Below are 25,049 nucleotides of genomic sequence, written 5' to 3' on the forward strand. Positions count from 1 at the left end.
CGGTCCTTCAACAGTGGCGGCGAGGGTCGCCGCTCGACAACGCGTCCCTCCTTCTCCTGCGCCTGCGGTGGCAGAGCCAGCCGCGAGGGGAAGGGGGAGGGGGCGAGGCCGTGGGCGAGGCCGGGGCGCTCGGGGAAGAGGAGGACGGGGTGGCGTGCCGGCCTCGCCTCCGCCAGCAGCTCCTCCTCCAATGGAGGGCCATGTTGGGGATGACCCTTGTGAGTTCTTCGTCAGGCTGTGCCAGCCGCCGCGCCGTCACCTTCGTCTCCCGACTCCATTTGCGCGGGAGATGGAGCTGGATCCGCCGGAGTCGTTACGGCTGCACATGAGGGGCTGCGGGATTAGTGGCACGCGGGTCCGCATCGACTTCCCCGCCCCTCACGTGATGTATCTTCGTCGGGGATGGAAGACGTTTGCTCATATCCACCGCTTGACAGAGGGGCTCACTCTCCATTTTAAGCTGATGGAGGGTGGCCTTCTCTCCGTCAAGGTCTTCGGGCTCTTTGGGACCCGTGCAAGGTGCTGCATGGAGAGCTGTTCTGATAGTGAAGACTCCTCCTTGGGCGGGAGTGACGAGGAGGACAGCGGCAGCGACAACGAGGGTAGTAGGCGGCAGGATGACGGGTCCGATTAGCTGTCGGGTGCCGCTCCGTGCGGCACCGGCGACCCCATCTTCCGTGTCGCCGGCTCCCTGAACTTCTCGGGGTCGTCTCCTTGGGCGGCCGGTGTTGGGAGGCTGTGGAAGAGGAAGAGGGCGGGCGGCAAGGCTGTCAAGTCGGAGTACGCGGGCACCGATGCCTTCGACGTGTGCTGACGTCCTGCCGCCACGTCTTCGAGCTCTGCTTCCGGCGTCGCCATCACCATCCAGCCTTTGGACGACCACCAAGATGTTCTCTTGGTGTCTTCTGCCACCCGTAGCTCTCCTAGGCGCTCCTTTTGTCCTTTTCGCCTCCTTGACCTGCCTCCTAAGGAGAGGGACAAGAAAGGGATTACGGGCACCTTATCTCTTTTTAGTTTGTAAGCCTTCGGGCCTTTGAATTTAAAACTTGTAATCCCATCATTCATGTTTTTCATTCCCTATGGACTGTACTTGAGTGGAATGTTTTTAATGAAAGAGGGATGCTTGCTGGGTCATTTGTTTGCGGGTGGAACCCACAACAAGGAATAAATCCTTGATATCATCAAGATAAACATTTCCTTGCCCGGCAACAGGCCTTGCCGTCTCCCCACTTCGCTCGACCTTCCTCACGCCTTTGGCGGAGGCAGGGATGAGGCGGGTTCAGGCTCCTTGTTTCATCCTTTCGCTGCCGCGACTACAACCAAACTTGGCCCCAGGAACGAGCCCTAGGGCCTAGAGTTAGGGGAGCACGGTAGCTTAGGGGAAAACGAGGTTTCACATACCTCAGTCCATAATGGAATGCATGATAAGGGATGAAGAACTTATCTGAAGCTGCAGTCCCCGGCAACCCTGGTTCGCCGTGGGTGAATCTTTGCTCTTGCAGCCCCCGGCAATACTGGCTTGCCGGGGGCTAGATGCTGGTCTGTTCCTCTTTTTTCTCCCCAAGTGGTTCGGCACGGATATCTGTGTGTCCTATGAACCAAAGAAGACAAAAGAAAGACAAAGAGACGCACACTCCACCTCTAAGCTAGGGGTTAGTCGCCGCTAAGCACTATCAACCCTAACCAAGGACGAGACTCGACCTAGCATGCATGCTATAACTTAGGGCACCAGCGCTTCATTTTTTTATGGTCAGGGTCTGCGCCTGGTTTTGTACAAAGGGTTACATGCGTCATCAGCAAGGCTCGTACAAAAGGTAGCTTGCCGAGGGGCCCGACAAGCCGCGCCTCACGGGTAAAACTTGCGAAGATGCTCAATGTTCCAGGAGTTACTCACCGGAACGACATCTTCGGTCTCCAGGCAGACTGCGCCGGGCCTGGTGACTCGTATTACCCGATAAGAGCCTTCCCACTTTGGCGTCAACTTGTTGGAATTCTTGGCCGATTGAACGCGCCGAAGAATAAGGTCGCCTTCCTCAAAGCTTCGGGCATGAACCTTGCGGCTATGGTAGCGGCGCAAGGCTTGCTGGTAGCGCGCTGCTCTCACAGCCGCCCGAAGACGATCTTCCTCAAGGAGCGTTGCGTCATCTTGGCGCAATTGCTCTTGCTCAAGCTCGTCATAAGCGAGTACTCGAGGTGACCCGTATATGAGTTCCGTGGGGAGAACTGCTTCTGCTCCGTATACGAGGGCAAAGGGTGTCTGGCCGGTGGCTTGATTTGGTGTCATTTTGATTGACCAAAGAACCGCCGGCAATTCATCAATCCAGCGCCTTCCACTCTTGTGCAGTCTGTGAAAGGTCTTTGTCCTCAGGCCTCGCAGTACTTCAGCATTTGCCCTCTCAGCTTGACCATTGCTTCGTGGGTGAGCAACGGAAGCGAAACAGACCTTGCTGCCGAGGTCTTGAACATATTGCATGAAGGTGTGGCTTGTGAACTGCGTGCCGTTGTTGGTGATAACCCTATTGGGTACACCAAAACGGCACACCAGTCCTTTGAAGAACTTGACAGCTGACTGTGCTGTGACCTTCCTCACTGCTTCCACTTCTGGCCACTTTGTGAACTTGTCGATTGCAACGTACAAGTACTCAAAGCCCCCGACAGCGCGGGGGAAAGGGCCCAGTATGTCGAGCCCCCAGACCGAGAAAGGCCAGGAGAGAGGAATGGTTTGAAGGGCTTGAGCTGGCTGATGAAGCTTCTTTGAATGGAACTGACACGCTTCACACCTGGTGACTAGTGTCATCGCATCCTAGAGGGCGGTGGGCCAGAAGAAGCCTTGCCGAAACACTTTGCCGGCAAGGGCCCTTGACCCGATGTGGGATCCACATATGCCTCCATGTATCTCCGCCAACAGCCCCAGTCCTTCCTCTCGAGGGATACACTTCAATTTCACGCCGTTCGGCCTCTTTCTGTATAGGACGTCATCGACGAACTGGTACATAGTAGAGCGACGGGCTACTTTTTCCGCTTCTTCCTGCTCCTCAGGAAGTTCCCCTGTTTGGAGGAATCAGACGGTATGCTGTGCCCACGCTGGAGCCTGGGGCTCGACGGCGAGGACTAAAGGCATTTCCTCCGAGCGGCTGTCTCCATGGCAAGAGCTTGATGCTCTGTCAGAGCTAGCCGTCCCGTGGCGGGCTCAGTGTCTCCGGCAACATCCTTGCCGGCGGCTTCGGGGAGCTCGGCGGGAAAGTACTTGCCGGGCCCTAATTTTCTCCTCTTGTTCTGCTCTATTGATGGATCAACGGATGGCTGAGTTAGCCGAAGCACAAAGGTACCTGGTTCCACAGGTAGCTTGAGGGCAGCGCGTTTTGACAGGTAATCGGCGATATCATTCTCCGCTCGGGGAACGTATTCTGCCTGTATACCGTCAAAACGCTCTTCCAGCTTTCTCACTTCATCGACGTAGGCCTTCATCAACGGGCTCTGGTAATCCTTGTTGACTTGCTTGACGACAAGTTGCGAGTCGCCTCTGACGAAGAGTTTCTTGATATCGAGGTCCGCCGCGATCCTAAGACCGGCAAGCAGCCCTTCGTACTCAGCTGTATTGTTTGTTGACACCTCCTTGGGGAAGTGCATCTGGATCACGTACTTGAGGTGCTCTCAGGTGGGCGCGACAAGCAGTATGCCTGCCCCGGCGCCCTGTAAGGAGAAAGCTCCATCAAAGTAAATGATCCAGTCGCAACTTGCCTCCTTGCCGGGGAGAGCAGTCTCTTGGGTTTCTTCGTCAGGCGTCACGGTCCATTCTGCAACGAACTCCGCCAGGACTCGGCTTTGAATCGTCGAGGTACTCTCAAACTTGAGGCTAAAGCTGGACAGTTCCAGTGCCCACTCTACGATCCTTCCCGTTGCGTCTGGATTGTGCAATATCCGTTGCAGAGGGAGGCGAGTGACGATAGTGATCTCGTGCACCTGGAAGTAGTGACGCAGCTTCCTCGAGGCCATAAGAAGGCCGAAGAGCAGTTTCTGCACACCGGAGTACCTCGATCTAGCCCCCTGCAGGAGGGAACTAACAAAGTAGACCGGGTGCTGCATCATTTTCTTCTTCGGTGGCACTTCAATTGGCTGCGTCGTCTCGGCATCGGGCTCCGTCGCTGCTATTACCTCATCATCAATTTCCCTCTGCGCCACTAGTGCGGCGCTGACCACCTGGTTCGTTGCCGCCAGGTACAGCAGCAACGGTTCCTGTGGCCTAGGCGCAACTAGTATTGGCGCGGAGGAGAGGTACCTCTTCAAATCTTGCAATGCTGCTTCGGCTTCTGGCATCCACTCCATCGGGCCCGCCTTTTTCAAAATCTTGAAAAAGGGAAGGCTGCGCTCGGCGGACATGGAAATGAACCTGCTCATGGCAGCAACGCAACCAGCAAGCCAACGCACATCCTTGACTCGCTTGGGCGCTTCAATCTGCTCTATAGCTTTGATCTTGTCCGGATTGGCCTCTATCCCACGCTGTGACACAAAGAACCCGAGAAGCTTGCCAGACGGGACGCCGAAGACGCACTTCTCAGGGTTTAGCTTGAGATTAATCTTGCGTAGGTTTGCAAATGTTTCTTGTAAATCTGATATGAGGGTTGCCCTATTCTTGGTTTTGACCACTATATCATCCATATAAGCTTCCATATTTCTATGGAGCTGGGGTTCAAAACCAATCTGGACCGCCCTTGCAATCGTTGAACCAGCACTCTTCAACCCGAAAGGCATCCGTATAAAGCAATATGTACCACATGGGGTGATGAATGCCGTTTTATCTTCATCTTCCCTTTTCATGAAGATCTGGTGGTAGCCGGAGTAGGCATCGAGGAATGACAGCAGATCACACCCAGCTGTGGAGTCAACAATCTGGTCGATGCGCGGCAACGGGAAGGGGTCTTTGGGACAAGCCTTATTAATATCTGTGTAATCAATACACAGCCTCCACTTCCCATTTGCCTTGCGCACTACCACCGGATTGGCCAACCACGTTGGATGGAGCACTCGTCTTACCAAACCCGCTGCATCCAATTTCCGGATCTCCTCTCTGATGAACTCTTGTCGTTCCAAAGCTTGCTTTCTGACCCTCTGCTTGACGGGCCACGCATGAGGACAGACAACAAGGTGGTGCTTAATCACCTCCCTGGGAACGCCGGGGATGTCGGATGCTTGCCATGCAAACACATCGACATTCGCCCGCAGGAAGGTGACGAGCACGTCTTCCTATTTGTCGTCAAGGGTGGAGCTTATGGTAAAAGCTCCTCCCGTGCCGTCCTCCTTGACATAAACCTTCTTGGTTCCCGGCGGTGTGGCCCTGGACTTCTTGTTTCTGTCGGCGGAGCTCTCTGGCATGTCCTTGACGGGAGCGCTACACTCCGAAGAGGTGCGCTTGCCGGAGTGGGTGCCTGAGGTCTCACCGGTCTTCTTCTTTTGCCTTCTCGGGGCTCCAGCGGCAGAAGCAAGCGCCTTAGCAGTGGCGGCTGTTGCAACTGCTTGTTGGTAGAGTTGGTCAGCGCAAATTAGCGCATCCTTCTTGTCTGATGGGACAGTGATGATCGTCACAGGCCCCGACATCTTTAGGGTGTTGTAGGTGTAATGTGACGCCGCCATGAACTTGGCCAGCGCTGGGCGGCCAAGGATCCCGTTGTAAGGCAAGGGGATCTTGGCAACATCGAACACAATCCTTTCTGTCCTGTAGTTCAGATCACTCCCAAAAGTCACGGGCAACATGACCTTTCCCTTTGGTTGACTTCTTCCCGGGTTGACCCCCTGAAACGTGCCCGTCTCTTCGAGGTCTTCATCGGGAATCTGCAATTTCTCGATCACGGCAGGCGAGATTAAGTTCAGACCGGCCCCGCCATCGACTAGCATCTTTGTCACCTTGAGGTTGCATATTGTTGGTGAAACCAACAATGGCAAGCACCCGACTGCAGTAGTGCGATCAGGGTGATCCTCAGTGTCAAAAATGATAGGTGTGCTGGACCACTTCAGCGGCCTTTGGGCATCAAACGACGGTCCCGCCGCTGTAATCTCACGCACCCACTGTTTAAGCTGGCGGTGAGAGGTATGCAGCGAGGCGCCGCCATCGACGCACATGGCCTCTGTAGCTTTCTGAAATTCTTGGTCACCAGACTCATCGTCCTCTTCGTGATCATTGTCTTCTGGCTTTTTGTCACGGCCCCGAGCAGGCCTCTCCTGCTGTTTATCTTTGCCGCGACGGCCCGCCTGGCCATCACGCTTCTTGCCGGACCCCCCAGCACCGTCCTGGGCTTTCTCCTTGTCCCACCTCTCATATTCAGCCCTCTGCTTCTCAGCAAGGAGCTCAACCTGTCGGCAGTTCTGGAGATCATGGTGCGATGGATCTTGCAGTATTGCTTGTCGAAGTTTCCTAGCTTCTCGGCAGCCGCCAAGGCTCGGCAGGCGACACATCCGGCAATTTCATTGTCGGGGTCATCTGCCTTGGTTTTCTTGGCGGAGCCGGCGTCGTCAGATCCCTCGACGGCAAGCACAACTTTACCTTTGCGCTTCCTGTTGCGGCGCCGGCCTTTCTTCGCCGGGGCGGCAGTATCCTCATATGAGGAGTCGGTTTCCACGCCGGCATCTTCGCCGGGGTACTTCCTTCCCTCTTCAGCTCGGGCACATTTGTCAGCAAGAACATAGAGTTTTGTCACATCTTTCACCTTGTTCATTGCCAGTTCTTCGCGCATCTTGCGGTTACGCACGTTCTGATGGAACGCGCTGATGATGGCGGCAGGGTGAACATCAGGGATATTGTACTGTACCCAGCTGAACCTATGTATATACTTGCGCACTCTCGCCTCCCTTCTGGGAATGACATGCAGGTCGCTTGCTTGGCCATGGGCTTGGTGACCCCCAGTAAAGGTGCCCACAAACTCATGGCACAAATCCGACCAGGAGGAAATAGAGTCTACCGGCAAGTGCATCAACCATGACATGGCGTTGGGTTTAAGAGCCAATGGAAAGTAATTCGCAAGCACCTTATCGTCGCGGGCTCTGGCGGCTTGCATCGCGATGGTGTAGATGCTGAGGAACTCAGACGGGTGAGTCTTGCCGTTGTACTTTTCGCCAACGTCGGGTTTGAAGGTGCGGTGAGTGGGCCACTGGAACTGCCGCGGCTCACGGGTAAAAGCCGGATAGCCTACCTCGTAAGGTAGGCCTCCAGGGCTCTCCAGGGCCGGGTGGTTCACAGCAGGCCCTGCTCGCCTGTCTGACTGGTGGCGTGCTCCGCGCCCGTGCTCGTAGTAGTTCGAGCGTCTTCATGGGCTCGTTCCTGAAGAACTTGGCACTGGTCACAGTGGGTCCGCGGGTCAGATGATGCTATGGAGATGTCGTCGCCCGCGATGTCGCAACGAGCCGGTGTCCGCGGTACCGGATGGGGAAGAGGTGAATGCACCGTGGTAGCGGTGCTGCCGGCTTTTCCGCCACTGGTCCACGGGACTCCATCGGAGCGTCGACCCGGGGGCCCCACCGAACTTGGTTCGTATTTGTTGGCCACCACAACAAGGCTTCAGATAGTGGCTCTCCATTCGTCGAGTTTCCCCGTAGTGGGAGGAAAGTCGAGGAGCAACTGCGCGCGCGCCAGGGCCTCTGCTGGCGTCGGTGGCAGCGAAACTTGCACGGATCGCGACGCGCTTCGACTTCTGACCATGTCAGAAGGAGCTCTATCACGACCCCGCGGTCGCATGCCATTTTCACCAGCGCCTCGACGAGTGGGCAGGTCTTCTACGTCCCGGAGGTGGCGCTCGGGGCTCTTCCCGCGGCGACGCCCGTGATCTTCGGCGTGATGACGCCGTTCGTCGCGCGCTGCCTAGGAGGAGCGCGCTGTTGGCGCCGGCGTGGGAGTCTCGGAGGCCCTTATGTCGCCTTCGGGTGATGCAGCAGCGATCTTGGAAGGCCCCGCGCCACCCGCGGAGGGCCTGGCTCCGTCTTTGGATTCGGCGGTGTATGGCCCGTTACCAGGCGCACGAACATCGCCGTCTCCCAAACTCCGGCTGCTGGGATGGTGTTGGTGTTCCCGAGCAGCGCCCTGGGTCCTTTCTGCGACCGGTCCGCTGCTCGCCCACGTCAGGACGGGCTGTCCGGCTTCTGACTGGCCAACCGCCACTGTCGTCTTCTTCTTGGGCGCCATGATGATGAAGAAGCGCCGAACTAACTGCTAAAACCGATTCTCACAACTGCGCCCCTACCTGGCACGCCAATGATGTCGGTGGGAACGACACCTATGGGATCACAAGAATCCCTACTGTGGTTAGCGGGGCGCGGGGTCGTGAGAAGAGCGGATCTAACAGGTAGCACACAATTCCTTTATCTAGGTTCGGGCCGCGAGGATGCGTAAAACCCTACTCCTACTTTGGTGGATTGTATATCTGTGTTCTTGAGCTAGCTATGGGGCGTGAAGAGATCCAAAAAGCCGAATCCTTCTCCTGGTTGCCTCGGGCCTCCTTTTATAGAAAAAGGGGTTTCCACAGTGGCACACAGGAGGTGGAAAGGGTACAGTGATGCGAGGTTATCCCTCGCATTACATGACAAGGCACATTTAATGCATCTTGCTTAGGTGTCCTTGCTTTATCGAGGACGGTGGAGAAACCTGTCTCGTCCGTCGCCGCTCCTTCTTGTGTCGACACGCGCCCTGGCCAGCAACGCCTATGATGCCATGTAGGTAGGCAGGCAGCTGAGGTGGCGCAGTGGTGGGTCTTCACGAAGATCTGCATGCCGCCACGCAGGTGCCTGCCCAGCTGGTTGGGTCGGCAGCTACATGCGAACGGCGGTGGAGGTTTAGTCGGCGTGGGCCTAGTGGTGGTCCTGCGGATGTCCTTGGCAAGGGCCTTGCCGGGGCCCCGACAAGGGTTTTGCTGAGGCACCTGCTGTCATCCCCGGCAAGGTGCTTGCCGGGGGCCTTGTGGTTTTCCTCGGTTGGGATCCCGCCAAGGGTCGTCATCTTCTATAGTGTGTATCTGATCTTGAATGTCCTCACAAAGATCTGCATGCCACCACGGGGATGTTTCCCGAATCCTTGCCCCATGGGGGCAGTGGACTGAAGAGTGATTTGCTCCGTAGGTGTGGGGCGAGTTGCCGCGGCAAGGGTCTTGCCGGGGTTGCTAAAACTGTCTCCCGGCAAGGATCTTGCCGGGGGAGTCCGCTTCATCCCCTTTGCTCTTCGTGGTCTTGGCCTTGGCGTCGTTCTAGTTCTCTTGAGCTTCAGTCTTACCCTGGCTCACCTCCCTTGCCTTGCTTGGCGTGGTCGTTGAAAGTGCGTTATATCGACTAGAGGGGGATGAATAGGCGATTTTTATGAAAGTCTTCAAAACATGGAAGTTTCAAAGACAAACGATAGGAATAAACCTATTACCATGCAGCGGAAGTTAGACTACACTTGATAAACCATAGTCATGTATTCAATGAAGTGAAAGGACAATGACTAATAGTAGCCAGGTAGTAAGGATCAGGCAGGAAGATATTAAGAAGCCAAACGGATCACACAGTCACTCAGTGAAGACAAAAGATAGAGCAAACATACAATGACTTCACACAGAGTAACAGTATGTAAAGAGAAGGGAAGGATGAAACCAGTGACTCGTTGAAGACAAAGATTTGTTGGACCAGTTCCAGTTGCTGTGACAACTGTACGTCTGGTTAGGGCGGCTAGGTATTTAAACCAAAGGACACACAGTCCCGGACACCCAGTCCTGAACACGCAGCTCAGGACACCCAGTCCTCACCGTATTCCCCTTGAGCTAAGGTCACACAGACCTCGCCCAATCACTCTGGTAAGTCTTCAAGGTAGACTCCCAAACCTTCACAGACTTCGTTCATCGGCAATCCACAATGTCTCTTGGATGCTCAGAACGCGACGCCTAACCGGCTGGAGGATGCACAGTCCTCAAGTGTAATAAGTCTTCAGATCACTCAGACAAGAAGACTTAAGTGATGCCTAATTCTCTTTGGCTCTGGGTGGTTAGGGCTTTATCCTCGCAAGGAATTCTCTCTCAAAGGCTTCGAGGTGGGTTGCTCTCAAATGACAAAAGCCGTACTCTAAATCTGAGCAGCCAACCGTTTATGGTTGTAGGGGGTGGGCTATTTATAGCCACTAGGCAACCCGACCTGATTTGTCGGAAATGACCCTGGGTCACTAAGGAACTGACACGTGTTCCAATGGTCAGATTTCAAACTCACACTGCAACTTTACTTGGGCTACAAGCAAAGATGACTTGTCCGACTCTGGACAAGATTTGCTCTCATAGTCTTCACTCGAAGACATAGGTTTTTGTTTAAGCATCACTTCAGTCATTCTGACTGGTTCTCTTGGACCCCACTTAACAGTACGGTGGTTCCTATGACTCAACACAGAAGAAAAAGAACTACGAAAGATCTAAGTCTTCAAGCTCCATAGGCTTCATACGGTGTCTTCTCTTGTCATAGTCTTCAATGTGAATATCTTCATATACCACCTTTGACATCAATGTCTTCATACATTTTTAGGGGTCATCTCTGGTAGGAAAACCGAATCAATGAGGGACTTCTACCTGTGTTATCCTGCAATTCTCACAAACACATTAGTCCCTCAACTAGTTTTGTCGTCAATACTCCAAAACCAACTAGGGGTGGCACTAGATGCACTTACAGTGGTGCCCGTGGCTCAGACTGCCCGTGCATAGTTATAGGGGTACAAAAAGTGTACCCCTCTTTTTGTACACCGACAAACTTGATCATAAACCCACAATTCATCGGTCTCAACAAACACACCGCAAAAGAAGATTACATCGAATAGATCTCCATGAGAATCGTGGAAAACTTTGTATTGAGATCCAAAAAGAGAGAAGAAGCCATCTAGCTAATAACTATGGACCCGAAGGTCTGAGGTAAACTACTCACACATCATCGGAGAGGCTATGGTGTTGATGTAGAAGCCCTCCTTGATCGATGCCCCCTCCGGTGGAACTCCGGAAAAGCCCCAAGATGGGATCTCACGGGTAGAGAAGGTTGCGGCGGTGGAATTAGGGTTTTGGCTCCGTATCTGGTAGTTTGGGGGTACGTAGGTATATATAGGAGGAAGAAGTATGTCGGTGGAGCAACATGGGCCCCACGAGGGTGGAGGGCGCACTTGTGGGAGGGTGGGGGGGGGTAGGCGCGCCCCCTACCTCGTGCCTTCCTGGTTCATGTCTTGACGTAGGGTCCAAGTCCTCTGGATCATGTTCGTTTTGAAAATCACGTTCCCGAAGGTTTCATTCTGTTTGGACTCCGTTTGATATTCTTTTTCTGTGAAACTCTGAAATAGGCAAAAACAACAATTCTGGGCCGGGCTTCCGGTTAATAGGTTAGTCCCAAAAATAATATAAAAGTGTATAATAAAGCCCAATAATGTCCAAAACAGAATATAATATAGCATGAAGCAATCAAAAATTATAGATACGTTGGAGACGTATCATCCACTCCTCTTGAGAATAACCCGCCTAACATGGAAGATACAGACAACCCTAGTCGATACATGAGCTATTCGAGCATACAAAACAGAATGTTTATTTGACGGTTTAGAGTTTGGCACATACAAATTTACTTGGAACGGCAGGTAGACACCGTATATAGGTAGGTATGGTGGACTCATATGGAACAACTTTGGGGTTTATGGAATTGGATGCACAAGCAGTATTTCCGCTTAGTACAAGAGAAGGCTAGCAAAAGACTGGGAAGCGACCAGCTAGAGAGAGACAACAGTCATGAACATGCATTAAAATTAATCAACACCGAATGCAAGCATGAGTAGGATATAATGCACCATGAACATAAATATCGTAGAGGCTATGTTGATTTTGTTTCAACTACATGCGTGAACATGTGCCAAGTAAAGCCACTCGAATCGTTCAAAAGAGGATACCACCCTATCATACCACATCACAACCGTTTTAATAGCATGTTGGCACGCAAGGTAAACCATTATAAACTCCTAGCTAATTAAGCATGGCATAAGCAACTATAATATCTAATTGTCATTGCAAACATGTTTATTCATAATAGACCGAATCAGGAACGATGAACTAATAATATTTACAAAAACAAGAGAGGTCGAGTTCATACCAGCTTTTCTCATCTCAATGAGTTCATCATATAATCATCATTATTGCCTTTCACTTGCACGACCGAATAGTGTGGATAATAATAATAGTGCACGTGCATTGGACTAAGATGGAATCTGCAAGCATTCAATTCAAGAGAGAAGACAAGGTAATATGGGCTCTTTGTTAGATCAACAATAATGCATATGAGAGCCACTTTAACATTTTAATTATGGTCTTCTCCTCTCGACCCCCCAAAGAACAAGAAAAGAAATATAACTATTTACATGGGAAAGCTCCCAACAAGCAAAAGAAGAACGAGAAATATTTTTGAGTTTTCTTTTAATTACTACTACAAGCATGGAAAGTAAACTAATTAAAAGCTACAACTAAATTCTTTGTCTTTCTTAAGGTTTATTAAACACACAAGAAGAAAGCCTAAAAAGGAAAATAAACTAGCATGGATGATACAGTGAAAAAGTATGAGCACCGACAACTAGCAATGAGTGTGTGAACGTGAATGTAATGTCGGTGAGAAATGCGTACTCCCCCAAGCTTAGGCTTTTGGCCTAAGTTCGTCCATGGCTATGGCTGGCCTGGTGGATATCCAAAGTAATAGTTGGGGTCGTACTGTGAAGAAGCCTCGGATTGCCAATGGTTGGCAATCACCTCCGGATCCCACTGGTAATCATACTGTCGTGGAGGATCAAATTGTGGTTCCGGCTCTGGCTCTGTAGCTGATGTAGGGTTCCGGTAGGCGTGAATGGCCTGCAACGGAACAAGGTACTTGCCTGCAGATAAATCAAACAAGGAAGGAGCAGGCAAGGTAATAATCTCAGGATGATTTTTACCAAATATTAATTTGTACTTAAGTGCCTTTTCCCTATTCTTAACAATAAAATCATGTGCTACCATACTCTTATAATCTAGATAAACAGGAGGCAGCAATATTTCTTCTTTCTCATAATGCCTAATACGTATGTTAAAGTGTGCAGCGAGGCGCGATGCGAAGATGCCTCCAAGGACGGAGCCCTTAGTACGTTTAATATTTAACCGTTTTGCAACAATAGCGCCCATACTAAATGTGTCATCGCGAAATAAAGCATGGCACAAAATAACAATATCAGGGGCACTCAGGTTTCCACAGTTTCCGCGCCCAATTAAACATCTACTAGCTAATATAGCAAAGTAACATTGAACAGGAAAGTGTATGCTAGTAATTCGTGCGTCGAAAACCTTCCTCGTTTCCCCTAAAGTAATGGTGTCAATAAACCCATCCACATCATCATGATGTGGTTCCTCTACGCTGCCCTCGAAAGGGATCAAACAAACCCGACAAAAATCATGAAGTGACATCTCCTTGTGCTCATCGTATAAATAAACTTCAACTGTAGGTGGTGAGATCCTAGCATGGAAATGAAAGTTTTGCACAAAGATATTGGTGAGTAAGAGATACTGTTCGCTTCGGTCGTGGAGGAAGGCGGTGAGGCCTGCAATCTCAGCCAATTCATAGTAATCATCATAAATCCCGGCTTCTCTAAGCCAATTTCCTACGCACACGCAAGATCATGGTGATGCATAGCAACAAAAGGGAGAGTGTTGTCTACGTACCCTCATAGACCGGCAACGGAAGTGTTGACACAATGTAGAGGACGTAGTCATCCGTCTTCCCGATCCGACCGATCCAAGTACCGAACGTACGACACCTTCGAGTTCTGCACACGTTCAACTCGGTGACGTCCCTCGAGTTCCGATCCAGCAAAACATTGAGGGAGAGTTTCGTCAGCACGACGGCGTGATGATGGTGATGATGTTCTACCGACGCAGGGTGTCGCCTAAGCACCGCTATGATATGACCGAGGTGGAATATGGTGGAAGGGGGCACCGCACACAGCTAAGGAACGATCACGAGGATCAACTTGTGTGTCATGGGGTGCCCCCTTGCCTCAGTATATAAAGGAGGGAGAGAGGGAGGTGCGACCGGCCCTATGGGTGCGCCTGGAGGAGTCCTACTCCAACCGGGAGTAGGACTCCCCCCTCTTGCCTTGTTGGAAAAGGAAGGAGGAAGGGAGAAAGAGGAAAGGGGGGCGCCGCCCCCCCTTCCTTGTCCTATTCAGACTAGGGGGGAGGGGGCGCGCGGCCTACCCTCCTCTTCTCCCTTATGGCCCATGTAGGCCCAATAACCCCCCCCCCCTCGGGGGGGGGGGCCCGGTAACCCCCGGTACTTCGGTAAAATCCTGATTTCACCCGGAACGTTTCCGATATCCAAATATAGGCTTCCAATATATCAATCTTTATGTCTCGACCATTTTGAGACTCCTCTTCATGTCCGTGATCACATCCGGGACTCCGAACAACCTTCGGTACATCAAAACACAAAAACCCTAATTACGATCGTGACCGAACTTTAAGCGTGGACCCTACGGGTTCGAGAACTATGTAGACATGACCGAGACACTTCTCCGGTCAATAACCAATAGCGGAACATGGATGCTCATATTGGCTCCTACATATTCTATGAAGATCTTTATCGGTCAGACCGCATAACAATATACCTTGTTCCCTTTGTCATCGGTATGTTACTTGCCCGAGATTCGATCGTTGGTATCTCAATACATAGTTCAATCTCGTTACCGGCAAGTCTCTTTACTCGTTCCGTAATACATCATCCTGCAACTAACTTATTAGTTGCAATGCTTGCAAGGCTTGAGTGATGTGCATTACCGAGAGGGCCCAGAGATACCTCTCCGACAATCGGAGTGACAAATCCTAATCTCGAAATACGCCAACCCAACAAGTACCTTCGGAGACACCTGTAGAGCACCTTTATAATCACCCAGTTACGTTGTGACGTTTGGTAGCACACAAAGTGTTCCTCCGGTAAACGGGAGTTGCATAATCTCATAGCCATAGGAACATGTATAAGTTACGAAGAAAGCAATAGCAACAAACTAAACGATCAAGTGCTAAGCCAACGGAATGGGTCAAGTTAATCACATCATTCTCCTAATGATGTGATCCCGTTAATCAAATGACTACTCATGTCTATGGTTAGGAAACATAACCATCTTTGATTAACGAGCTAGTCAAGTAGAGGCATACTAGTGACTATCTATTTTTGTCTTTGTATTCACACATGTATTATGTTTCCGGTTAATACAATTCTAGCATGAATAATAAACATTTATCATGATATAAGGAAATAAATAATAACTTTATTATTGCCTCTAGGGCATATTTCCTTCATGGTGGGGCATCCCCGGCCGCACGATCCACGCCGTCCTCGAGTACCTCGAGGGCAGCAACGATCCGCCGCTCCAGTACCCGGCGGCCCCGGCCCCGCCCCCCGCTGGAGCGGCGGCCCATGGCTGCCGAGGCGCATGCTGGGCGCCTCCTCCTCCTCCTCCTCCTCCGGGTCACCGGCGCTTGTCAACGTCAAGGCAGAGCCCGTGGAAACGCCACTCAGGCGGCGCACCCGCGGCGCTGCCCTCGTCATCAATGAGGGCGGCCGTGCCTCCTCCTCGGCTCCTACCCGCCTCGTCAAGCCGAAGACGGAGCCGAGGCTTGCCGCCGTGAAGAGCGAGCATGATGACGAGCTCGACGAAGAGGCCGCCATGAAGTGGACGCGGGAGGATTGGGCCCAACTGGAGATGGAGCGTCAGCGCCGCGTCCTAGAGGATATCACCGCTCGCCGTCGTGGCCGCGACGAGGGAGGCGTCATCGTCCTTGAGGATAGCGATGACGACGCGCCACCGCTGGCCAAACCAGTCCGCCCGGGCGACCCCGGGCAGGGGTCTAGCAGGGACGGCCGCGGAGTGAAGAAGGAGAAGAAGGAAGACGATGACGGCGACTACGACGTCTCCAACAAGCTCTTCGGCCTGTAGGCGCGGCAACAACTGTTTTTTTCTTCCTTTAGTAGATTATATGTTTTCAATATGCAAAAAAACTGTGAAACGCCTAAATATCGCTGAATCTATGTGGTGTTTGTCGAATTTTGGCCGATTCTGTCTTTAAAAATATTTTAAAAAGGGCGTCTGGGGGCGATCTGGGGGCGGCGGCTGGGAACTCGATCATCCCCCACGCCGAAAATATCACCGGCACGCCCCCAAGCGGCGCTTTTTTCTAGCCCCGGGCGAAAGGCTGGAGATGCTCTAAGACAAGGTGGCTCCTTGCCCCTAGACGAGATCAAACTGCCTTGACTCAATGTCGTTGTTGCTTTCTTCTCCACAAAATCGGCTGACCCAATTAGGTTTTCAGGCGACTGTCATGTAGCTAAACTGAAGTTATAATCACACAACAAGTTCATACGTAACACTAGGATACGCTAACAAGTTCATATGAGTACGATCTAGGACTAGATAGATATACGCAAGTCAAACATCAATGCTTCGTGCCCTTCCCCTTGTCATCTCCAGAGCGACGGTAGTATGTGCTGAAATATGCGCAGTCACCGGGTTCCGAGGGGGGAGGGGGTCAGAGTTGTTGGAGGAGCTGTGAGACGGAGGGTTTTGCCTGCAACGACCTCTTGCTCAACTGCAACTGCTCCGACGCCTTGAGGCCTAGCCGTGAGGACTTAGCATTCTTGCGACAGTGGGTGTCCATGTTTGTTGTGGCCAAGGACCGGCGCAGGACACTGTGGTGAAGCCGATCAGACTCAGAGGGTTGAGGGACCGGCGCGGTTTGGCAAAATCATGACCAGAGCGGCTGGATAATGCCAGGGTCACCTGTTTTGCGCTACGAGCTACCCATGCCCCGACTCGTGGAGCCATACTAGGCTTGGAGGTGCCAGGCCAGCACCCAATGCTTATGTTTCATTCTATGGTGTTGCTTATGTTTCAATCTTATATCAGGATTTCAAGATTGTTCCCAGTTTTTAGAAATATTGTTGTTAACTTTGGATGCTTGCATTTCCAACCCAAAGATAGCATCTTGTTTACATCATGTTTAGAAGGATGCTTGCATTTCCAACCTCAAGATAGCTAATATCCTACGTTGCACCGATACGGCGATACAAGTACGGCGATACGGGATACGGCAATTTCTAGAACAACAATATGCGATACGTCGAATATATATAAATAATTAATAAAAGAAAAGAAATATCCACACGAATCTCAACATAAGATCAATGACATAGGACTTAGATGTGCAATACTTATTGCACATTTAGATGTGCTTTAGCAAAACTATAATAAAAACCAACATAACAAAATGTCCTCGACTCCATTAGTTGCGTGATTGCCTCCAAGCCTCTTTTCTTTTGTCTTGAATGATCCAGGTCCTCAACTCCTCATGGTGTACACAAAATAGAAAATACATCAACAAGCAGCAACATCAGCAAGTAATTTTATCCAACAAACATCAACAAGTAGCAATAGATAGAAGTGATAGCCTCCTTTGTGCAGCTATTTCTCTCGGTGTACTAGTAGTACGGACGCCAGCAAGCACAGCCAAGCAAGAATCCAGCAAGCAGGCAAGCATACATCAAGCACACAGCAAGCACACATCAGACATCACTCGGTGCTCGGGGAAATTGCCTTGCGACGGCGGCGCAGAAGACTCGAGGAGGAGAGGCGATTCCGGGCGGTGGGCGCGGCGGCGTCACCATATAGTCCATCCCTTCTCCTCTACTGCATGGTTTGAAGGACTCCATATTTCCGTCAAGCTAACTTTCACTTCTGAACTTTACAGCCACTAACATGGGATATGTGCGATCTTACTGAGAACACTCCTGTCCTCTCCAAGTTCCAAGACCAAAAGTTCTGAAGCCATGTACATAACGGAGTTATCAGAATGGCATCCCCGTCCAATGGCAAGGAAGTATCATGGATTAGTCCCTCTCTCCATTGAGCTGAAGTTTCATCTATCAGATCGTCAGCTAGTTGAGGAGCTGAATTGGTGAGGCATACAAGTGGTCTCATTAATTCGTCACGGGGTAACCAATTTTGGCACCATATCTTTATCGTCGATGCGTGAACCTAAAATGTTGAGATCTAAGGCTGCTCGTAGTGGGAGTGTCATATACTAGCATCATGTATATGATATTACCTTCACAGTGCATAGTATCTGAAGGTGGTATTATAGACGACCTCATTTATATTTATGCATGGCACAGAATAGCACAACATTCAATACGACACGGTATCATATCATGATACCCATCCCTCTTGCTTTCTCCATTTAATTGTATGTCACTTCATCTAAATTGCATAGTTGGTAGACATGATAATTCATGTGATACACTTGTAGGAGGTCTAAGAGCGTGCGTATCGTTGGATAAAGTTCACAAATCCAAAACCGCTGCAGTGTAGGCCTCACACGTCAGAACCCACATCGACTTTTCCAACTGTGAGATTCTCATCTTAAGCTGCTTCTAAGCTATCGCGGGCGATTGGCCCATCTATGCAGGTATATATAGGAGTCAACGCTACTCTAGAACCGGTGCTTGTTGAATAGTCGACTCCAACGAATTTTGTGTTAGCACTCGACTTAGCACCGGGTTTTGACCAACTCTGCACTTGCTTAGGTGACCCTGACAATGTGACGGCTATACATAGTGGCGGCACTCCGGCTGCTAATTATTAGAAGAATAGAAGATGCATGCATGGTGGCGGCTATGCATGAATATTCCAATGACCCGGGCTGGGGCTGGCCTTGGGTATAAAGGCCTCTCATACGCATGCATTCTCATACCTCCCCAAAGCTAACTATAGCGAGCTCGCTAGCTTTTTCCTGAAGAAGAACAACGCGCGACACTCGTAAGCTCTCATGGCATCCGCCGTTGCTGCCAGTGGCGGCGCCAGAGTGTGCATGAAGTCTGGGCAAGGTCAGGCAACTTTTGTCTTAGCGACCAAAAGCCCAAGAAAACTAATGGCTAAACCATCGTGCTGTATGAAAATTGACGGAGGCTTCGCCGGCGGAGCCCGGTCAGCTGTACAGGGTCGTCGGTCTGTGGCCTCGCCACTGGCTGCTGCCGCCGTTCCTGAAAAGCAGTCCGGCTTTGAACCCTCACCGTGGAGCGACTTCTTTACTGGATATGAGCCAGAACCACTGCAGGTATACATCAAAAGTTGAAAACCAAGCTAGCAAGGCTATTAAATCAAACCCCCTCCATTTCAAAATACAATGCATATATTATTTTTTTCGAAGTTAAATATTGTGAAGTTTGACTAAGTTTATAAATAAAGGCAACATCCATAATACCAAATAAATATCATTAGAATTATCATTCAGTATATTTTCATATTGTATTTATTTTGATTTTTTTGAATGCATACATGCTGAAACTTCACCAGACTTTGACTTAAAATAAATCTAATATGCACTGTACTGTGAAATAAACGGAGTATACCCACTGGCATCTTACCAATCAAATTGGAACTTTGGCTCCGTTTCGTATTATTAATTTTGGTTAATCCTAGGAACATGACACACCATGTGCCAAAAAACTTTTTTTTCTTCAAAACAACAACATTTATACATTATTAGAATGTACTTGCTTTCGCAATAACTAGATGATACCTTGTCCCATAACAAAAAAAATTGATGTGCCCGAAGAATATGATAAAAGTGCTCCGTTTTTTTGAGGAAAAAAGGCTAGTGTGAAAAGGTAAGAAAAAAACATCATACTGATAACGTGGCTCACCTTTGTTAAGAATCAATCGGGACATGATGTCACTAGCTAAATTTATTTAGGGGCTACTCCGGAGGAAAATGATAGCTAGTGCAAAACAACATTAGCAATATTACTCCCATAATCGTGTGTGCATAGTGACATACAAATATTTCCCTTGTGTTTTTGCAAAAATATTACACAATTCGTATTCTTATAACAGAAAGAAAAACATTTTATTTACATGCTTCTATTATTCTCACATTAACACCATATGGTGATCAAACAAAAATGGCTATGAGTCTTATTCATTTGTAACATGAGTACATTTATGCAGTTTTGGTGGGAAATATCCACCACTATTTGGATACAAACTGGATAACTTGATTATGGATCTATGTATTGCATCCATTTTTTTGTTAACTTAAGCAATCAATTGCAGAAGTCTGAGGAATGGATGTTGGTGAGAGCTAATGAACTGAAGGAACATGTATGCATGATGTTTAAGTCTTGTAACAATATGGCAACGCAAATTTGCTTACTGGATACACTCCAACATCTTGGAATAGATTACCACTTTAAAGAGAAGATCGACACTATTCTAAGCCAGATCTTGGAGAGTGAATTTTTTAGTAGCTCAAGCCTCAGTGAAGTTGCTCTAGGGTTTCGCTTGCTTAGGGAGCATGGCCATTGGGTTTCTCCAGGTATCTAACTGTATCTATTTATCATAGCATTGGATGACGCCCATGACATTTAGAGGATGTAGATTAACAATTGGCCAGCTGATTGAATTTTGAAGCTTTGATTAATTGCTGATTTTCTTAGTATGCATGCCTTCGACTTACATTATCTGTATCTCAAACTAGCTTGACAAGGACGACATTAGATTTCTGACAAAGACAACAATTTGTGGATGCAGATGTTTTCAATAAATTCAAGGCCCAAGATGGGGGCTTCAGTAAGGACATATCAAATGATCCAAAGGGGCTATTAAGTTTGTATAATGCAGCTCATCTTCATGTTCATGGTGAGCCAACACTCGAAGAAGCCATAACTTTTGCGAGGCATCATCTTAGATCAATGAGGGGTAGTGATCTGAAGACCCCACTAGCTAATCAAGTCAAACGGGCCCTTCACATACCACTGCCACGGGCTTGTAAGAGGATAGAGACACTGCATTATATCTCTGAGTACAAAGAAGAGGAAGGATATAATCCAGTTCTATTGGAGCTCGCAAAACTAGATTTTAACCTTTTACAACATGTCCACTTGAAGGAGCTCAAAGCGATTACTGAGTAAGTTAAACTCTTATTTCTCTTTTGAATCATGATAAATTGAGATGATGATGATGGTATAATAATAATAATAATAATAATAATAATAATAATAATAATAATAATAATAATAATAATAATAATAATAATAATAATGTAAATCATACATAGTGTAAATCATTACCAACAAAAGATTTGTTGATTATTACACATCAAAGTTGAGCCATCTATTTTTTATACGATTTCACAATTTCACATATTTAATGGGCCCTAAATTTTAATTATTATCTCGAAATTTATTTACCTCTAATATAATCTTGTATATTTTCTTGTGATTTCAATAAAAAAACATGTTATTTCCTTATTTGAAAATCATATATTTTTACTTTCTTAGATTGAAGTAGTACAAAAGGTACAATAATTTATAGTTTTTCTTTCGGGCCAACAACATTCAAGGTGGTATTTCTCCATGTTTTACAGTTTATGTAAGCTAGCCAAATGTGCTTTCAACATGCTATCCTTACTCATATGAGAATGAGCTTGTAGCATACTTCTGATACTAGCCATCCAAAAAACCAACATCAACAGCTCAAAAGACTAATGAAAAGTTTAAGTTGGATAAAATTATCTCCTACTATCATTTTTGTGGCAATATTGATGGCCTAATAATTTCCTACACATTACCATAGATTTGGGTACTTATGGATAACGATCTAGTGCATGCCTATTGTTCATCCTATTTTACTTGATGTGGTCTAAGAGAGAAATATTCCTAGCTATGTTGAACCTAACTTAGATATAATTTACACTTATTTGTTGTTTTCATGGAATACTTTCTATGTGTAGAATTTAAAAGTGATATCCTACATAGCATGTTTTTATATATTTATTCCTAATTATGTTCATGATCTCATGGAACCCCTGATATTTATGGTGTGATCCATTTTTTCTGACATGGAGAAGGGCCAATGTTTTCTAAATCAATCAAATGTATTATTGAAATAAATCTAATTATTCTAATGTGTAGGTGGTGGAACAATTTTTCTAGAAATATTGGACTAAGTTATATTCGTTGTCGCGTGGTGGAGAGCTACACTTGGGCCTATGTGGTATATTATCAGAGAGGTTTCAAACTACCAAGACGTATTATCGCAATGATGATTGTACTTATTACGACTGTGGATGACACATATGATATTCATGCTACCATAGATGATTGTCGGAAGTTACATGAAGCCATACAAAGGTGGAGTGGTGGACATTATATTTCTTACTAATCAGATTTATCTTTACCTATGAAACACTAATAGTTGTTTCCTATTAGCCATTTGCAAGCTCAAATATTTATGCATGGGCCAATTATTTAGTATAGTGAACCAACTTTTATTGAAATTATGTCAGTCATAATGACTAAAAAAATTAAATTGGATGTGCTAGATTGTGTATAGATACAATATCTTGGATAAGACATGAACAAATATTTGATATGAAGGGTTCCAAGATGACACACCGCAAAGAATAGGATATACCTTATATGCCTCTAGAAGTTAGTAGGAGATAATGTAAAAGGAAATCACACATGGTGAAAATTGACTGATGAGATGGTCTAATGCACTACACAGGGAACTGATTTGTCTCCAATGCAACACTATAAGCACATGACCTAAATTTAGAAATGTATGCAATATGGAATTTAGCAATAAAAAATAGCAACAATGATGACTGGTGTCGCCTCAGTAGGGCCAACACCCCGCCATTGTAGTTAATTAGATGAGTTCAAGATACATCCACCACAGATACACCATTGTTAGCATGGATCTAACAATGTTTCTAGTAGATGAAGGAGCTGCCACCATAGAGTCAAGGTGAAGTGGCATTTTTTGGGAGGTGGGGAACAACTACATCATCAACGTACAAGGGTTCGTTGCTAGAGGATGGAAGACACATTTCTTCTCTGTCAAGGACCACCCGTCGTAGATATGTCTATGTCGCACAACTATAGCAAGCATGAGGTCACTGAGCTCCTCACGGTCATCCACTACCACTAACTGGTAACCTGGATGTGTCGGTTCTGAGGACACACATATGTGGAGATGAGAAGCTATCATTGAACGTAGGTAGTACTCTAGGTATATGAAGTTGGCTAGTATTTGATGCATCATTAAGGGAAGGATGTTATGGGTTGTGACCTTCAACCATATGGTATCGTTACAACATCACCCACATACCCGCTAAGACAAAATGTAGCTATGCAGTTGCACAAATGTGTATTTTTTGAACCATGTGCGATTGGTTTGCCATTGCACATAGTTGGGAGGTCATGTCATGGAGGTGGGGCAACACAAGGATCACATCAAAATATCTCGCAACAATTGTTAAGACCAAGACAAAAAATTTACCCAAGTTCAGGCCCCCGTGGTGGGTAATAATCCTACTCCCCTCGCTGTCGGTTTCTCACTATCTCAAAATATATTACACGAGTATTTGGTGGCTAAAGGAACTTATAAACTAGTGGGTCAAGATCCCATCGATCTCTAGTTCTCGGCATGGTTGGCGATCTAGAGTACTTTGAACCAATCTTCCAAATTGCTCATAGTTGCTTCTGAGTGAGTTGGATTGTGATTTGCATATTCCTTTTTTGCCTTAGCCTACAACTCCTTTATATATGTATCTAGGGTTCAATACAAATCAGGTTGACTCACACGTACTCTAGCCGTTATACGACAGAGAGAATAAAGTTCTGGTTAGCTCATATGAAGCCAGATTCTTGCGCATATTCTTCCATCAACCCTGATTTCCTTATTTTGTAAATCGTGAGATAGAATCTTGTAGTGAGATGTTGATCTTTTATCTGGATCTGCCGTCAGTAGGTCTTCATCTAGAAACAATTATGAGCACAAACAAGCTAATAGAACTGTCTCACTATTTTCTTTTGTGCCACACACAATTGGTCCTATAGATGGGATGAAAGTGCCGTTGATATTCTGCCAGAGTACCTCAAGAGGTTGTATATGGAGTTGCTGATAACATTTAAGAATATTGAGGATGAAGTGCCAGCCAACGTCGACTACAATGTTTCCTACCTTAGAAAAGCGGTAATACATACATGCCCTTTCTATGTTAGAAAATTTGAAATTAAGAAAATATATTCATGATTATGCTTTAGCCCTTTTGATTAAGTTATTTCGCTTATCTTTTGCATGCACCCATGAATACAGTTTCAAAATCACGTCAGCGGTTATCTACAAGAAGCCGAATGGTCACACAATAATCACTGGCCAAAATTTGAAGATCAAGTAAATTTGACTAGCCTAACGGTAGGCGGACCAACACTATCATTGAGTGTGATGGCAGGCGTGGATAGAAAAATAATGAAGCAGTCACTCGATTGGGCAGCTGGCGTACCCGACGTTGTTATAGCAGGTGGAAAGATTGTACGTTTCATGAACGACATTGCTGCATTTAAGGTATAAATTTATATATTATTTGAAGATTAATTATAATAATAATATGTAAACACTTCATGTCGCTTTACGTATATTAACAATGCCGTATACAGCGTCGGAAGTGCAAGGGTGATGCAGCAAGCTCCGTGGAGTGTTACATCCATGAGCATGGAGTCACAGACAAGGTGGCCATTGCAAGGATCGATGAACTAATAGAAGAGGAATGGAAGATTTTGAACAAAGCTCGCTTTGAAAATCATGCGCTTCTCCCAGCCTTGCAACCAATTATTGATTTAGCACGCAGCTCATCATTGTTCTATGATAATAGGAACGACGTGTACACAACAAGTACACATCTTCCGGAGACTGTCGAGAGCCTATTCCTCAAGCCCATCTAGCCTTAAGACCATTATACTTCCTCCGTTCCTAAATATTTGTCTTTCTAAAGATTTCAACAAATGACTACATACGAAGCAAAATGAACGAATCTACACTCTAAAATATGTCTATATACATTCGTATATGGTAGTCCATTTGAAATCCCTAAAAACACAAATATTTAGGAACAGAGGGAGTAGTACGCAACTATTGGCTGTTTAATTCTTCCACATATTTTTTCTTAGTT

At 47.6% G+C, this 25,049-nt stretch overlaps 1 protein-coding gene across 1 annotated transcript; it reads left to right on the top strand.

The window, feature by feature from the left end:
* The first annotated feature begins 18,860 nt into the window (after positions 1-18,860).
* On the top strand, positions 18,861-24,822 carry LOC123057846 (tau-cadinol synthase-like). The gene is made up of 8 exons (XM_044480724.1): positions 18,861-19,148; positions 20,147-20,408; positions 20,714-20,999; positions 22,006-22,224; positions 22,689-22,739; positions 23,950-24,073; positions 24,197-24,445; positions 24,538-24,822. The coding sequence occupies exons 1-8, from the start codon at positions 18,861-18,863 to the stop codon at positions 24,820-24,822; spliced, it is 1,764 nt and encodes a 587-aa protein (XP_044336659.1).
* The last annotated feature ends 227 nt before the right edge of the window (positions 24,823-25,049 follow it).

Source organism: Triticum aestivum, chromosome 3A, assembly GCF_018294505.1.
Source record: "Triticum aestivum cultivar Chinese Spring chromosome 3A, IWGSC CS RefSeq v2.1, whole genome shotgun sequence".
In the NCBI taxonomy this organism is placed as follows: Eukaryota; Viridiplantae; Streptophyta; class Magnoliopsida; order Poales; family Poaceae; genus Triticum; species Triticum aestivum.